Source organism: Perissodus microlepis, chromosome 10 (genome assembly GCF_051167445.1).
Source record: "Perissodus microlepis isolate ML-2025 ecotype Zambia chromosome 10, ASM5116744v1, whole genome shotgun sequence".
NCBI lineage: Eukaryota > Metazoa > Chordata > Actinopteri > Cichliformes > Cichlidae > Perissodus > Perissodus microlepis.
The window spans coordinates 21,103,998-21,121,832 of NC_140470.1; the positions used below are offsets into that span (position 1 = coordinate 21,103,998).

The window sequence follows — 17,835 nt, forward strand, 5'->3', positions numbered from 1 at the left end:
TTCTGTGTTTTATTATGAGGGACGTGGGAAAGGGTGTTTGCTAGTTTTTGCTGATCGTCAAGCTGTGTAGGCTGCTTAACACTTCATCCAGTTTCTATGTTAATCTTCTTAAGAAGCAGACATGAGCCCAGGACTGACCTTCTCACCTAATTTTCAGAAGCAACAAAAAGGCCCCATGAATAAATAAGCTAGGCCAGTACATCAGCTATTATTGCCACGGTTCGCAAGTTCCTGGTCCAAATGCACTTTTTCTGAGGCAGACTTCATAAACACAAAAAACCTTGATTAAGGCAATGCCGAAAAAGGGGGAAAAATAAAAATAATAGTAAATATTTAAAACCATTAATCCTGCAGATAGCACACCCAGGAAAAAAATATGACTCAACAAGGAACAAATACAAACTGAGGTTTTTAATATACACAGGAGTTAATCAGGAAGAGTGGAAACGCCAGGGTAACAAGACACGGCTGAAACTAATTAAGACATAAACGGATAAACGGAGACATAAAAGGAAATAAAACTAATATCAAAGCACATGGGGACTAATAAAATAAAACAGGAAGTAACTAAATAGGAAATCATATACAAGAGACAATGACTAGGGAGGCTAGAAAAAAATAAAGTATAAGGAATCAAATATCTGTAATAATAGTCTATAAACACTTCAAGAGTTACACTACTCAAGTAATTCAAAAAAATACAGGAACAACTGCATTATGAACTATACTGTAAATAATTTTCTATGCCACAGAGGCAGGGCTCAGGTTAGTCTGCAGTATGTTGATTACATAGCCTCATTTTTTTTTGCCATTTGCCATTTATTTATAACAGCAAGTGACTACCCCTCCCTGAGTCTGGTCTCTTCCTGTTAATAGGGAGCTCTTCCCTCCCACTATTGCTTGCTCATAGGGGATCATATGATTGTTGGGGTTTTCTTTCTTACAGTAGAAAGCAAATTCAGGTAAATAGAACTGAACTATTAAGCTATTTAAATACCTGCTGGGATTTCTGAAAGACCCATCCAGTTGTTCTACATTTGTAAACAGTGCTAAAAACATCGACATCTTGCAAACAGCTCAACCTTTTTATTGGAAATGGTTAGAAAGAAAGCCCTGAGCTGTGAAGAGTCGCGTCCAAAAACTCCAGAGAGGAGTAAAAAATAGATATGAAATGTGAAGGAGTCATTGCCGATGGCACTGCAGTTGGTCAGAAAGAGTAGACAGTGCTCAGCCCAAGGCTATGTATCAGGAGAATGTGCTGTATTGATTTTCTAAGAAGAAAGTAATGTGGGCTGTGTGTTAGTGGAAGTGAGGTGTGAAAATCCATCATGACTGATTTTAGAGTCTGTATTTCTCCTGCAAGGATGTAGCACATCCCTGCCAGGGCTATTTATTGGGAATTGAATAACAGCATGAGTTAAAAACAGCTCCAACTCTAACCTGTGTGTCTCTTTTTATTCCGTTTTCTTCTGTTTCTTGTCTTCACCTGCTCTACATTTCCTCTCTTCTCACAGAGATCGCATGAAGCTGCCCTTCATGACTGACCAGTGCGAGCAGATGCTGAAGATCTGTAATGAGTTTGTCAGACTGCAGGTGTCCTATGAAGAGTACCTGTGCATGAAGGTGCTGTTACTGCTCAGTACAGGTAATGGAACACAATTCATTTAGAAAAATGACAGCAGTGTTTTTCAAAAATCTCTCTGCTGGACTGGAAAAATCACTTTTTATTGTATCTACTGTGTTATACAGCTGTAGCTTTTTTCCATTTCCTTGCAATTTGTCACGGTAGGGCTGTTCTGGTCATGTTCCTCTTGATAAATGCGCAGAGGATTTTGATTGCTGCTACTAAAGGCCACAGATTTCATTACTTATCAGTAATGCATCGCCTTTGTGGCAAAGATTCAACAGGGTGCTGGAAACATTCCTCAGAGGTTTTGGTCCATATTGGCATGATAGCATCACGCAGTTGCTTTAGATTTGTCAGCTGCACATCCATGAGGCAAACCTCCTGTTCCACCGCATCCCAAAGGTGCTCTTTTGGCTTGAGATTGATGACTGTTAAGGCTATTTGAGTACAGTGAACTCACTGTCAAATTCAAGAAACCCATTTGAGATAATCTGATATTTGTGACATGGCATGTTGTCCTGCTGGAGGTAGCTATCAGGATTGATCATAATATGGTCATTAAGGGATTGGCATGGTCAGCAACAATACTCAGGTATGCTGTGGTGTTTAAATAATGATCAGTTGGTACTAAGTTGCCAATTGGGCCAAGAAAATATCCTCTAACTTCTACCACTGATACAAGATAGGGTGTATCCATGCTGACTTGTTGTTTACACTAAATTTTGAAATATCACATCAGAAATCGAGGCTCATCAGACCAGGCAGTACTTTTCCAATCTTCTATTGCCCATGCAAATTGCAGCCTCAGTATCCTTTTCTTAGCCAACAGAAGTGGCACTTTGTGTAGTCTTCTACTGCTGTAGCTCATCTGCTTCCAAGGTTTGATGTGTTGTCCATTCAGAGATGCTCATCTGCACACTTTGCCTGTAATGAGGGCTAACTGAGTTACTTTTGTCTTCCTATCGGCGCAATCTGGCCATTCTCCTCTGACCTGTGGCATCAGCGAGGAATTTTTGCCAAGGGAACTGTCACTCACTAAATATTTTCTCCTTTTTTCGATCACTCTCTGTAAACCCTATAACAGAAACATCCTAGCAGATCACCGGTTTCTGAAATATTCAGATCAGCCCGTGTGCACTTGCATCACCTTTTTTCTCCCCAATTCTGATGCTCAGTTTGAACCTTCAGCAGGTCATCTACATATGTAAATACATTGGGTTGCTGCTATATGATTGGCTGGTTAGATATTTGCATTACAAGCAGATCAACTTGTGTACGTAATGAAGTGGCCGGTGGTTGTATGTTTTAATACTGCAGTTTAAAGATCCTGTTTAAAATCACTGCTGACAGCAGCAAATGGTAAGCATGCCGCAAGTGTCTACACTGTCAGAAGCATAACGGCAGAACAGTAACATTCCTGTCTGCAATAATTTAAACCCAGTCTGCTGACAAAAGCACAGTAGATGTTTTGTTCTGTAGATGCATTATTATGTGTGTCTGTCAGTGCTCGCTGGACCTTTATGTCACTTTACGTTCACAGGGTGTTATGTACCCTAAACCATTTCAAGCACTTGTCTTGCATTTTCTTTAACTTCATTGTTTGGTTTAAAGTGTATCTTAAGTGTTTTCTTTCAGGGGTCTCCTTCAGTTCTGAAATTCAGCGATCGAACACGGAGCCATTTCTTTTTAGAAGGACGCATGAATTCAAAATGCCACAGAAAAGACCGGGTGTTACTGTTACTATCAAAATATGCAAGTTTGATGTTCTTTTGACATTCTTCACCAATCTGCGATGTAACAATGTGATATTTTCTTTTAGATGCCTTCTGTTAAATGTTACTGCTCTGTGAAAGTGCAGTCCTTTCACAGATCTTACCTTGGTAGAGAGTCATTTAATTTCCGTACTAGAGGCTCCACTGAGAGTTGAATTAGTATAACTTTTGTGTTTCTTATCTCACTGAATAAAAACAGTTAGCTTTTTTATTACTGCTGTTTAATCTTCTTTTATCTACGATTGTCCAGTGAAAGCACATTATTAAAAAAAAAATAAAAACTCATTTTCTTTTTTAACAATTTAGTTTAGCTAAAATTGGATTCAGAAGACATTTTTACAAATTGTAAATTTATTCCAACTGCATTTTATTTGCTGTGTATAAATTAGTAAAGGCTGTTAAAGGACAGACTCAAATAGGCAGTATTCATCAGGCCTCTCTTTATTTAATGTTTGAAGAGGTCAAATAATGAAAGCTGTGGGTTACCAATCAGTAACGTAACCCTACATACTACACAAGGAAACAGTATCACTAAATCAGACCTTTCCCACTTATTTCTAATTTTCTTGTCTGTGATGGAGAGCATTATTCTCAGAGAATGGCGAAGAAGAGGATGCACTTCAGAAGCAATTAGCTTGTTATGCAGAGGAAATTACATTTCCATACTGTGCACCGGCTGCATTTTTGTACCTTAGAGCGATTTCCATCCGTTTCCCTCAGGGATGGAAATGCTATTAGATGGGACAACTTTGGTTTGAGCTGCTTTTATCCATTCTCGCACACATTATATGGAATTTCAAGTCACTTATAAGACTATTTGATATACTGTCATATTTAGTTAAATATAGAGAATAGAGAATGCTCAGCAGCGTGAAAGCACCACAAAATATAAATAACTCAATAAAGAATTTATAGGTCATAGAATAAGAAAACACAAGTTGTTTAATGAGTTTGCAGTGCCATTGTTGCCTAGCACAATCACTGCAAGTCACTGCTAAACTGTGCAGCTCACTGCCTGACACCAGACTGACAAGAGTCCACAATGTGCTGATACAACTGTATTGCTTTTCAAGTTTGCAGTTTTTGCTTTTCAGCAGTGACTGGCACAGCGAAAGTCCTCAGTGTGTCCTCTTTAATATATCATTTAAATGCAGAGAATCATTTTGAAGGGTATTCAAATGTCCTGATTTAAAAAGCTAAAGTGACACCTTGCACAGCAGCTGGTACTACCTTTAACCCCAATTCCAAAACTTTGGAACATTTTAAGCAAACTGCAATTATTTTCAAATCTCATAAATCTATATTTCACTCATAACAGTACACAGAAAACATACATTTTTTTTTTACCAAAAAATAAAATAAGGTCATTTTGAATGACAACAGCTACAACAGCTTAGGGGAACTCGCAGCAGGTCAGTACCATGACTGGGAATAAAAAGAGCATGTTGGAGAGGCAGAGTTTCTCAGAAGTAAAGAAAAGTAGATGTTCACCAGTCTGCTAAAAACTTTGTCTGCAAATTGTGGAATAATTTTAGGAAAATGTTCTGCAATGTAAAATTGCAAAGACTGTAGGATATCTCAAAGAATCTCATCATCTACAGTACATGTGCAAGGGACAAGGCCAAAAATCAATATCGAATGCCTCTGATCTTTGGCCCCTCAGGCAGCACTGCATTAAAAAGCAGCTAAATTATGTCATGGAAATCACCGCATGGGCACAGGAACACTTCCAGAAATCACTGTCTGTCAATACAGTTCACTGAGCCATCCGCAAATGCAGGTTAACGCTCCATCATGCAAAGAGGAAGCTATGTGTGTGATCATGATCCAGAAATGCTGTCATCTTCTCAGGGCTAAAGTTTATTTAAAATGGACTGAGGAAAAGTGGAAACTGTTCTGTGGTTTGAAGTTCTTTTTGGAAAATTGGAGACCATCCTGTTTGTCATCAGAACTCAGTTCCCAACCTGCATCTCTGATGGTATGGGGGGGTGCATTAGACCCTCAGGCACTATCAATACTGAGAGGTGTATACAGGCTTCAGGGTATATGATTCCATCCAGATAACCTCTTTTACAGGCAAGGCTGGCATATTTCAGCAAGACAATCCTAAACATCAGCTGTTAAAAAGCATGGCTTCATAGTAGCAAAGCCTGCCTGTAGTTCAGACCTTTAAGCAACTGAAAATATTTGGCACCTGATGAAATGAAAAATATACTCTGTTGTCTTCTCTGATCCAGAAGAGTGTTGATCATTTGTGTCTGAATGCAAACTTCTCACCTAACTCTTTTTGCTGCACGAACAGCAGACACAGACCTGATTAGGATAAATTCTTTGATAAAAGCTTTGTCCTACTTTTGGTGTGTGTGTGTGTTTTTTTTTTTATTTATACTTTCAGAACCCCTTCCTATGTTAACCACTAGCCTAACAGAGCAACAGTGTCCTTGAAGCTTACCAGCTTCAAATGAACATGGGTAAAAATCATATTTTTTATTTTTATTTTTTTAAATGATACTGATATATCGCTCTGTGTTGTATTCTCTGTCTGTGTGTGTGTGCAGTACCAAAAGATGGCCTGAAGAGTCAAGCAGTTTTTGATGAGATCAGGATGACCTATATCAAGGAGCTGGGAAAAGCCATCGTCAAGAGAGAGGAGAACCCTAGTCAGAACTGGCAACGCTTCTACCAGTTAACTAAGCTACTTGACTCCATGCAGGAGGCAAGTGAAACACACACACACGTTTAAGTGTTTTTAGGCTACTTTGTTTCATATAGCATTTTCTTGATATTTATCCCGTAGATTGGCTTTCTTTGTTTTTTTAATACCAGCCAGGTCTTTTCCACCTAAAGAATACACTCATATTCTGTGTAGTGCATTAAGTTTCAATCAAGTTAGTTTTTAGCACTCTCCCCTTCTGCCTCTCTGTAAAAACTTGTTGCAGACGTAAAGATCTTGCATTTAGAACCTACTCCACTTTAAGGGCAATCCTTTTAAGTAAAGTGAGTAAACAACTCTTACTAACCTCTTTGTGTCTTAACCAGATGGTCGAGGGTCTTCTCCAGATCTGTTTCTACACCTTTGTGAATAAAACCCTCAGTGTGGAATTTCCGGAGATGCTGGCAGAGATCATTTCCAACCAGATACCAAAATTCAAAGATGGAAACGTCAAAGCTCTGCTGTTTCATCAGAAATGACTGCCTTAAATTGTGAATCAATGCCTTAAATCCTGCCCTGCACATATACCTCTCCAGGGGCCCCTAGCTTGCATATCCTGCCTCCCTCATCGCTCTGATTCAGTTTCTCAGTTTTTCCTGGGCCTCCTCTAGAAATTCTGCCACGCCCCTTCGGGGCTCAGCCATTCAGCCTAATCTTGGAGCACAATACCTGTGGCCTCAAACCCCCATCCCAGTCCTAGTCCTGCCATAGTATCCTATCACCGACCTATAGCCCTTCCTCTTAGTTGGACTCTGAATGTCTCTTGGGGTGGATGCATTTTGGGCAATTTTTTTTCAGTCCTCCCTCACCTACTCTACACCCATAGCCCTGTGCTTGTATTTTTAATGCTTTCTTACAATGGCTATGTGCCTCATATTAATTCAAGCCTCTAGTATTTTAACATATACAGTACAAACACATTTTCCTCCAAGAACATTACACCTGGTATACTTTGCAACTTGAAAGGATTAGCAGTTCAAGCCTAGTGTCCCTCCCGCTGTGAATTACTTATCACTTCAGAAATTATTCAAATCACAATTCTACACAAGACCACTGAGAAAAGAAATCAGCTAGAGACATATTCTCTATTTATTTTATGCAGGCACACAATTCAAGTCACATACAGAAGCAAGACACACACACGCACACACTCACTCAGCCAAATGTTTACACAGGATGTACCTGAGGGAAAACCAGTGCCTTTTAGTTTTTACGCTCTTCATAGCCATCCACTATAAGCTGTAGGTTTTTTTGCATTAGAAGTTGATGTCGACATCTTTCCACATGATTTGTCTGTTTCTCTATTTCCGCGTTGTAATTTCTGTTTTCTATTTCCAAGCTGCCATTTCAGTGTTCTTAATGTGGAAAACTCTCCCTTTTGTTCTTATCTCCTGTTCTGCATGTAGGAACACAGCCTATGGTACAGATAAGTAATGTTAAATGTTCAGTTTTATCACTTTGCAAAAAAAAACAAAAAAAGTCCCAAAACAAATTTTTTTGGTCTTTTATTATCCATGTGAAGTATATTAGATAAATTTGCCGCCTCTCCCAGTCAGTATTAAATTCTGTTAAAAGTTTACCCAGCGTATACAATGAATGCACCTACAAATAGCTTTTTTTCTTGCTTAAGCTTCAGCCAGCTTTGATCTAAATGGGTACTGCTAAAATTCAAATTAAAGACACATTTAATGTTTTGTACTACTTGGGAGCAGACTGACTTAAATTTTAGGATTTCTATCTTTAAAAAGTTTTTTTATGCTTTAATTGCATTTTAAAAAAAAAGTGTTTTATAACCAAAATGCATTTGAAAAAGCCATCCGAAGTATCAAAGGGCCTGCTGTCTGTTTGAAAAGTGACATAATGAGTCAATTAAATCTGGCTTGAAGTTAAACCGTCCTTTATGTTTCCAGCTGCATTCAGACTGAGGTTGGTAGTTTAGTAAATGCACTATATGGACAAAAGTACTGGGCCGCATACACATTACACCTACTGTACAGGAGCTTCTCAGCCATGGAAACCCATGGCTGAGAAGCTCCTGGTTCACAGCTTTTGTGCTGATGTTAATACCAGAGGTGGGTCGGGAACTCTGCAGTTATTGAGTCAGCAGAGCGACTTTTACATGCTACAGTGCTCCGTGACCCCGCTCTGTAACTTAACGTGGTATGTCACTTAATGGTTGAGTTACTTTGGTTCTTAAACACATCCACTCTGCAATAAAGCCACTTACGGTTGATGATGGAATATCTAGGAGGGAAGAAATTTCACGAACTGATATGTTGCAACAGTCACTTGCAGCTATTATAACACCACCCTCATTCCTTTCACAAATGTTTGTAAAAGCATTTTGCGTGGCTAGGTGCTTGATTTTGTGTGCCTAAGGCAATGGGACTGAAAATACCTTTTGTCCATATAATGCAGCTTTAACCAAATATAATTGAGGTAGGAGTGACTTGCTAGTTCGTATTGCTTGTCTGCTCTTCAAAAATTTGTGAGGTCATAAAACAATAGAAAAAACTTCAATATGTCAGACCCCAAAAGGTACTACCGTTAGGATTGTTGTCATTTTTTCATTTTTCAAAGTAAAAGGTTTAACTGACTCAAAAATGGTAGCAACATAGCACTCGTGATAGGAAATTAAGGCATAACATTGATGGGTTTCCTTCAAGATACCATTTTGATTTAATATTTCCCTTTAATTACCATTATCTGAATGTACTTGCAAAATCAGGACTTATTATATGGAGCTGCTGTGCCAACATTGTGAAAATACAAAAATATATTTGTTTAAAATAAAATATTTATTTTGTATACTGGACGTGAAAATGGATACCCATAATTGATGAAACCTATGTTTTAAAAACATTTCCCCTCTAAAGCTCAAAACGTTGGTCTATTGATTTGTGAATCCAACCTCAGGAAGTGAGTGATTACTTCACATGGATGTGCTCTACTTGTTCCTAATGTAATGGAAATACCCGTTTTGTTTTGGGTTTTTTCTTTTCTGGAGATGTGAAAGAGTACTTCTGATCTGACATTAAGTGGTTGTTGTAACTTTGCTCCAGGGTGCTCATTTATTTACAAAAAAAATTTACAAAATTACAAAAAAAAAAAAAAAAAAAAAAAGGATTGTTCAGTGTCACACCTACACCAGCTTAAAGTACTGATTGTTATCATTTAGCCCATTGTACGATAAACCTTTTTGTGATCAACAAAAAAATTGTATTTTTGAATTTTCAAAATGCATTTGTAATGTGAAAATCCATACCAGCTTGTGTGATGGCCAAAGCAAAATGCAGTGCAGTTGTATGCTGGCTTCTGCTGGAAGTGTTAAAACAAAATGCCCTTCACCACCTCCTGTAGAGTACAGTTACTTTCCTCCGTATGTGTCTTATGACTGTCAGGCCTCTCTGCCTAAATTTCAACTGTACAGATTTTCAGCTGTTTACTCTGAACAGTACTCACCCCTCTGCTGCACATAACTCTGAATGCCAATTAGCAGAGACCAGGTAAGCAGGTTGCCATAGAGACTGGTCATTTGTATGTTAGTTACGGCTAACAGCACAGTGGGCACTGGAAGCATACAAGCCACTGCTGAATAAGAGCCATCTTTTTTTCTTCTTTTTTTTCTTTTAGGGGTGGTCACTCGCTTCAGGGTTGTTTCATTGACAGTGCAGGCTTTCAGCTCCACCTTCTAACTGTGCTGTGTGTCCTTGTGCTGTAAAAATGGGCTTGTTGCTGCTCGCATCACTGTGTGTTGATTATTCTAGAAAAAATCTGACTAAACTATTTGTTTGGATAACTTGGAGATGGTATTACAGTTGTTCCAAGGCGGTGGTGCTTCAGAAAACAAGCTTTAACATGTAGATGTAACCATATCGATGCTTATTTCTGAATGGCTATAGGCGCATATAGCAATGCTGGCATATCTAGTGCAATGTAAACATCATCTAAGACTACAAAACATTTTTGCATTTCACCTTCATGCTCGATTAAAGGCCTTGCGAAAGGGAGCCAGAGAGCCATAGAAATAAGATTTCACATCAGGAAATAGATAAACCCTTAACATATATCGATGCTTTTAGAGATTGATCTATTGTAAAAATGATATTTTCTGTGATTTTGATTACATCGGCTTGATCCTCTTTGATATGACTAATTTTGCTCAGTCGTTTTTGTACATTGAATGAGTCAAGAAAGTAAATATTTTTCTGTTTGTTGGTTTGTGTTTGATAAAGGTAGATGTGTTAAATCCATAAGGAAGTGTTGAACATGTTTGTCTTGTGAAGTAAATGTAAATTCTACGAGTCCATGAAAAAGTCTACATGAAAGCTCACTGTGTTTTTGAAGATAAGGAAATGAGGGAGAGGGACAGAGAAAGACTGGTGGAGATTTATATAAGAGTGACCAAAGCAGAGGAGAAAACAAAAATTAACAAAAGAAGTATTCAAGCAGTTACATTTTGAGTAGCACTTACTATCCAACTTCTAGTACTTCTTGTTTTATTTGAAAGATGTCTTTTGTAAAGGTCGTGGCTTTGGACCCCATGTATTGTTCTGGGAGGATTTAATGGTCACTTTAAAAAGAAAATTTAAAAATGTTGACTCTCCATATGAAAGTAAAATTTACCAGAGCCTGACAGAATTGCACTACCCTGATATTGTTTGATATAATCTATTTTGTATAAAATACATGCAAATGTTATCTTTAAAGATTAAGGGCAGATCATGTTTCACTGGTATATATGGCTATAGCTTTCACTAAAGTCTGTTTTCTTCGTATTTCAGTTATGTAAATGTAATCCAATGTTTAAAAAAATACAAACCATTAAAAAAACAGTAGTTTGTATTACTTCTGTATTACACCCTTCCTGTAGTCGGTGTCAATAGTTTCACCTATTTGATTAAATGTTGAATTAAGTTATGTGTCGTTCTCTGACATTGGGTTTGACATCGAGAGTGGAAATTTGGAAGAACTGATTGCTCTTTAGTTAAAAGCATCTTACACAATAAAGTCTCCTGTTTTTCAACACTCAGCTACATGGATTTCATTTTTTTGACTTGGAACAGAGTTAAGGAAAATAAGCTTCATTTTGATATATCAAAACAGGTCTCACTGCCCAATCTGGAATCATGTACTGGAAACATGATTTGATAAACATAGACGTCAAAACATGCATACGTCCTTTCACTGCCACGGATTCCTTTTATGTGTTGGATTAAATTTATTGAACCATTATTATCTGACATTTTTATGTTACCAGTACATGCCCATGATATTGTTAAGTCTGAGATTTTAGTCTGTTGTTAAGTGGTTGCTAGCCAAGCCGATGGCATAGTAATATATCACGCATAATGAAAGTTTGAGGTTATGAGTTAGATACTTCTGCCATGAAAATAAAATTATACAATGCTTTTATAAGCTGTTCCAGGTGCATAAACATTGCAAAGGGTTTATTTTAGTCAATTGGATGGTGGTTGCTTGGCAACATGACTAGCCTTAAAATGTGATAGATAGATAAGACCCTTCAGGGGGACGATGTGCCAATTTTGGTTGCTCAATTCCTGATCATGTAAGACACAAACATGGAAAGAGACTTTGTGTTGAGGCCACACTTTATCTTGCTAATTTGTATATATTATCAGACATACATAATGTTAAAAATGTTTAGCCTGACTTTTACAGAACTACTAAAAATAATATTTTAGCTATTAGTTCATTTTTATGAGTTATCTTTTTCAAAATTAAAGAAACAGTTATATTTTCTTTTTATTTTGTTCATTTCACATTTTTCCTTCTTTTTAAAGTTATGTAACTAATTAAATTAAACGCACACACACACACACATTTATGTGTAGTGTATTGTGTTCTATGAATGTGCAGAATGAAGTCGTCCCATTCCTTCCTTTCACAATAAAATTCCCTGAATATGAAGTGTGGCTTCTGTGCCTAATATTAGTGGAGAGGTTTAAACTTGCATAGTTGTATAAAGTAACTGTAGAAATGAATATAAACTTGCACTACTATTCTTTAAATTATGAAAAAAAAAAGTTATTTACTATTGTTATTTTAACTATTATTGTTATTATTATTACATGTTTTTAATATATGGTATGTCCAAAGGCACAAACACTACTAATTTCATTAGACACACCTTGCTAGTTCCAGGCTGGATCCCCTTTTGTCTTCTAAATTTACCTTAATTCTTCATGGTGTAGCTCTAACAAGGTGCACAGACCTCTTTGTAGAAAAAAAGAAACAAGCCCAAACATACAAGTCAACTATATTCCCAAAAGTTTTTGCTCATCTGCTTTCACACAACTCTGACCTAGAGTGACTTTTTTTAATCCTCACGGTTTAATATGATGTTGGCTCAAGCTTTGCAGCAATAACATCTTCAAGTCCTTTGGGAAAGTTTTCCACGTGGTTTAGGAGTGCGTTTTATGTTTGACCGAGAAGTCCTGACTCGCAGTCTCCGCACCAATTCATCCCCAAGGTGTTCTGTCAGGTTGAGGTCAGGACTCTGTGCAGGCCAGTCAGGTTCTTCCACACCAAATTTGCTCATCCACGTCTTTATGGACCTTGCTTTGTGCGCTGGTGTGCAGCTGTGTTGGAACAGGAAGGGGTCACCCTAATCCCCAAACTGTTCCCACAAAGTGGAGAACATGAAGTTGTTCAAAATGTCTTGGTTTGCTGAAGCGTTAAGAGTCCCTTTCAATGGAACTAAGGGGCCAATCCTGACAAATGCCCCCACACCATAATCCACAGGTGGCATCCCTTCACAGTACCACGCTGGAAGTCACTGAGCTCCTGAGAGCAACCCATTTTTTCAGAAATGTTTCCAGAAGCAGTCTGCATACCGGCTGGATTTTGTACACCTGTGGCCATGGAAGATATTGGAACACCTGAGTTCAATAATTTTGATGGGTGAGTGAGTACTTTTGGCAATATAGTGTACATTTAGAGCATGTGTGCAAGAAATCTGATTTTTATGTATGGACTGGGTTGTATTATGTTCTTAAATATGAAAAGAGCCCAGCTGTATCCTTCCTGTGTCATATAGCTGTTATGCTAAGCTAAACTACATGTAAGCTATTTGCTTCCTGATGCTAGCCCCATACGTAATGCACTGGTACCAGTCTCTTTGTCTTTTATGAGAAAGAAAGCATGTAAATGCATTTATAAATTAACTAATAAGTGCTAATGAATTAGCCGGCAGTCACGAGTGCTTGAAACTTAAAGCTTACATTTTCATGTCGTCTTAGCTGCAAGTTATGACTCACCACAAGTAGATTCTAAATTTAAATAAACATCATTAAACATTTACTTAAAAGGAATCCAAGCTGTAAAAACATGACTTAATATGAAGTCCAGTGCAGCTGACTGATGGCCTAACCTTGTGTCAAAGTGCTGTTTAGCAAGAAAGAATAGTTCTGCTTACCTATGAGCCAATCCACTCAAATTCTAGTGTAGCGCATCAAAGTTGTTCTAGTCAACTAAAACAAATCTATTTTGTTAACTTTTAAAACAACCTAAAATAAAAATATTGCAGAAATATCTTTAGTTTTTATATTTTTTAGTTTGGTAAAAATGTTATTACAGCTTGCCTGATGAGTCATCAATGGACATGATTATTGAGACTATGGATGTCTACATTTCTTTCAAAAGGTTATGTGCTTTTATTTCTATACTTATGCTGATTTTCTCAAGTCTTGCCTCTGTATGCTCTCTATACAGTAATAAGTTAAAAGCCTAAATCTAACATTTAAACTTATTAAAAAAAAAAATTCAAACAATAAAAACTCAACTTAAACGTACAACTCCACTCTGGAAACTAACTGAAAATAAACCGTATTAAACAAAAATAAAATAAAAATAAAAACGAATAAAAAGGATAAAACAATAATAGCTGTTTTTATGCATTGTTTTTTAAATATAAAGTAAGCATTACAAGATGAATAATTACACATTATTAATAATAAACCAGAAAAGAAAATTCAGAATCAGGATTGGAAACTAGAAAGAAAACTTCAAGCTACAGCTGTTCAGGATTTGTCTTTAATTCTGCACATTTTTCACAAAAACATTCGAAAGAATATTTAAGGCTGCAGGATCTAAATGATACAAAAAATCAGGGCAACAAAGATGGAATTAAGGAATTAAATTAGTATGCTAAAAATACAAAATATAAAATTTCATAATGAAAAAAGTATACCTTATCAAATACTGTGTATTTATTTACAAAGTCAAGAAAACACCCCAAAAAGAATGCCGTGCAGGATTTAGCCTTTAATAATCTCATAAATAGAAAATTTAGATTTGAATAAAGTAGTCTTATTTCACATTTAAGCTTTTTTTACTCTCCCATTTGATTTTTCTGTTGAATTTATAAACTGGATACAGGATAAAATGGGGAAAAAAGAAAACAAACTTTTCTTAACAAGTGGTTCAAGGAATGAGCAAGAAAATGGCAACATTCATTGGAGCCACAAAGCTGACCAGCTTTTATACACGAGTAAAAACAATTCTGAAAAATCTATTACCTTTTCCCCCTTCAAGTATCTGAACTGAATGTATTTACAAATTACAGGCTGGGCAGTAAATTTTTGATCAAAGAATAACTCAAATAGGTCAGCCATGGTTAAATTAGATAATCATGTAATCTTGTTTCCTACACAGGAAAAATTAGGCATAAAGAAGAAACTATGAATGTTCAACTCTTGAGGGATGCTTAACTTTACATTTTTTTGAAATATAAAGTAAAGCGATGAGGTATAAAGGGCATGGAACAACAAAGACTGTGTGATACCTTGACTTTCAAAATTATTTCAATTTTTCAGTCACGCCTTGCTGTCAAGATTTAAGCATCCAAGATAACCAAGTAACTAAATCTGCATAATGGCTAAAACTAAAAGAAAATAATATAAATGAACACATTTTTCCCAAGTTCATTCAATCTTCCTGAATGGACTGAAATGGTGCATACATGCCTCCATACAGCGTGATGCCTCACAGCTGGGCTTGTTTTAACTGACAGGAATCAACTGTTCTGCCTTTGTTGCATTTTAAATTGCTGATCGGCTTGTGGGGATTATTTGAAATTTTCCGCATTTTATGCGAGTGCTCTGCAGGGGAAAAATTATAAATAAAGAGAAACCCATAGCTGACCTTTGAGCGAACTAGTTCCAAAGAAACCTCATCCTGTGCCGACCTGCCCGGGGGCTCCTGATGCTTAACTGGAGCTCTGAAATATTAGCCAGGTTGAGTCTTGTCCCAGGCAATAACCGCACTTCTGCAGCAAGTGCTCACACATTTACAGCCATAAAGCCAAAACCAATCATTTAAGTCAACTTTTAAAGCTTAACTGTCCCATTTGGCATTACTAATCAATTCTACAATAGGTGAAGTCCAAAGTTAATACGTCCTGTCAACACATCTGCAGAAAGAGTTGCCTATTTATACTTAACCAAAAAAAGGAGTGTGTGGAAAAGGTGGTTGGGGTGAGGGACAGTGCAGTTCAAAATATAAAAGCAAAAAACTCACACACATTGCAGCTGAAAAATATCAAATCATTTATACAAGTTTGTCTAACTTCCTCCCACTGTTCTCTCTCTCTTTCGCTCACACACACACAAATTTGGGTTTGTTCCCATATAGTCTTCACCAAGACTAAAAGCCACGCACGCTAATCAAATAAAAGCAGTCTCGTCTTTTTATATATATTCCCCAGTGCAATTCAGGGTTCTCTCCCCACTTCGGTATGCTTTGTTTTTGTGTCATATCTATTGGATATGGTTCTGCTTGGTCCAGTTTCAGTTTCCAGTCTGATCAAAACAAAAAATCACCTTATCTGCATTGGTCCCATCCAGTACAATAGAAGTGATTGAGCCTGTATCCTCAATCTGTTTAGTTTTCTGAAGTTAAATATAGTTCATTAAAATCCAGTTTGGTCTACTCCCATCCACAATCTTCCAGTTCATGTATGCCGTTAGATTATACAAACTCAACATAGTTCTCTGGTATCAGTCCTGTTCGCCCATCAAGAGTCCCTTCCAACCAGCCAGGCTCCCTGGAAGTATGAACTAGACAGAAGGGGGAAAACATGGATATTGTTGAAATGCATTGACATAGAACTGAAATGTTCATAAAAATGTGAAGACACTATGCATACTGAGGGTGAGAGGGTGGAGAAGCAGGCTTAAGATGATGGTTAACACTTCCACATGTTCCCCATCGAGTGTTTAATGTCTAAATATTTTGGAGAGGATATCTCTGGCATCACAGATTGGCTGTTGTTTACTTGTGAGCATGAAACACAGTATGAGCCCGAAACATCAGGCACGCGTCCTGCAACAGGAAACTCTTTTTCTGTACATGAACCTACAAACATGTAAGTTCATTCTTGTGAAATCATTCATGCAGGAATGAAATTGTTAACTCAAACATACCACTTTTGATGGTTTGTTCCAACAGCTTGGTAAAAGTGCAGTGCAGTTTTAAATTGGAAACATAATTAGATTAGTTTGGGGTTGCTGTGGTGGTTAAACATCCTATAAATACATTGCTACAGGGTTAGATTGTGTGTTCACCAGATTTGTCCACACCAGGAATCTAATTTGCACCAAGCTGCGCACCACATTTACATCAAAGACAGAAAAATAAAACCATGTAAGCCTTTGCACGTATTTGATTCTTACTATTTATGTAGGAGGAAAATGTTAAATTCAGCAAACCTGTAGTATGAATATTATACCGTTGCTTTATTCTTGTAAATGTCAAGAAAGCACTATGAGGCTGTATTATGAGCTCCGTGTGGACAGCTGGGATGCTTCATCCTCCGCCAGCCGTGAGCAGACTGCATTGCTGAGATACCACGTTAAGGATTGGATGTCCCCAAGGACACATTTTGACCCAAAGGGCTCGGATAACATGAGTCTGCATTTCATAAGTCTAAATAGTCTTTATGCAGTTAATTCTATTTTGGTTTGGGTTTGAAACTACATCCCACCAACATGGAGTATATGTCTACAAGGAAACTTTACTCAGGCCAACTATAATTATAATAGCCAGCAAAGCAGAAGACCCAGTATAGTTATTGTTCTTAAATTTGGCTGATCTGGGTAATGAAGTCCAGATCTGCACAAAGAAACTGAGATGATATAATCAGAGTCCTAATGGCTCATTCACAGTAGAATAAAAAATGGATTGCAGCCTTCATTCCAGTTGGGAAAAATCAGTAGTTACCCAGTGATTGCATTGAATTTTTTCATATTCGGCGACTGTTTGCAAGTAGCTGCAGCAACTATTTTGATTGCAAGACTTATAAATATTCATGCTCAAAATGCCGACTTTAACTCATTTAATTACATCTAAATTTTCCACGTAATTTTATTACATACATACAAATGTAAAATGTCAAATTTATCAGTGTCTAGTTAAATTAAAATTACTCCAGTGGTATATATTAAGTTTATACCGAGCACTTTTCCCTTAATAATGAATTATTTTAATGAATTTTTATATACTTCTGTTGGATTTTACGTAAAATTATTGCTTCATGGTTACTGAGGGTGAAGAATCTTTTTTTTTTGAGTGAAGGTAATAATTTATCTACACTGTGTCTCTTTGAAATGGAGGACTAGACTCAGCTGGTTGTCAGCTAGTTTTATTCTGCCTATATTTTCTTATAAAAGCAACATTTTCTACATCATTTGGCTGTAAGCTGC

At 37.1% G+C, this 17,835-nt stretch overlaps 2 protein-coding genes across 4 annotated transcripts in view; one reads left to right on the forward strand and one right to left on the reverse strand.

Moving 5' to 3' along the window:
* LOC146379402 (glucocorticoid receptor-like) overlaps positions 1-11,144 on the forward strand; it is a 61,645-nt gene extending 50,501 nt beyond the window's left edge. For both annotated transcript variants that reach the window (XM_084940642.1, XM_084940643.1), the window contains 3 exons: positions 1,515-1,645; positions 5,958-6,115; positions 6,439-11,144. In XM_084940642.1, coding sequence (XP_084796768.1) covers positions 1,515-1,645; positions 5,958-6,115; positions 6,439-6,591 — 442 coding nt within the window. In that variant the 3' untranslated portion in view covers positions 6,592-11,144. The remainder of the gene's footprint in view (positions 1-1,514; positions 1,646-5,957; positions 6,116-6,438) is intronic.
* Positions 11,145-14,145: 3,001 nt separating this feature from the next.
* The window catches only part of LOC146379403 (rho GTPase-activating protein 26-like), an 81,778-nt gene continuing 78,088 nt past the window's right edge, over positions 14,146-17,835 (reverse strand). For both annotated transcript variants that reach the window (XM_084940641.1, XM_084940640.1), the window contains exon 25: positions 14,146-16,191. In XM_084940641.1, the coding sequence (XP_084796767.1) occupies positions 16,103-16,191 (89 nt within the window). In that variant the 3' untranslated portion in view covers positions 14,146-16,102. The remainder of the gene's footprint in view (positions 16,192-17,835) is intronic.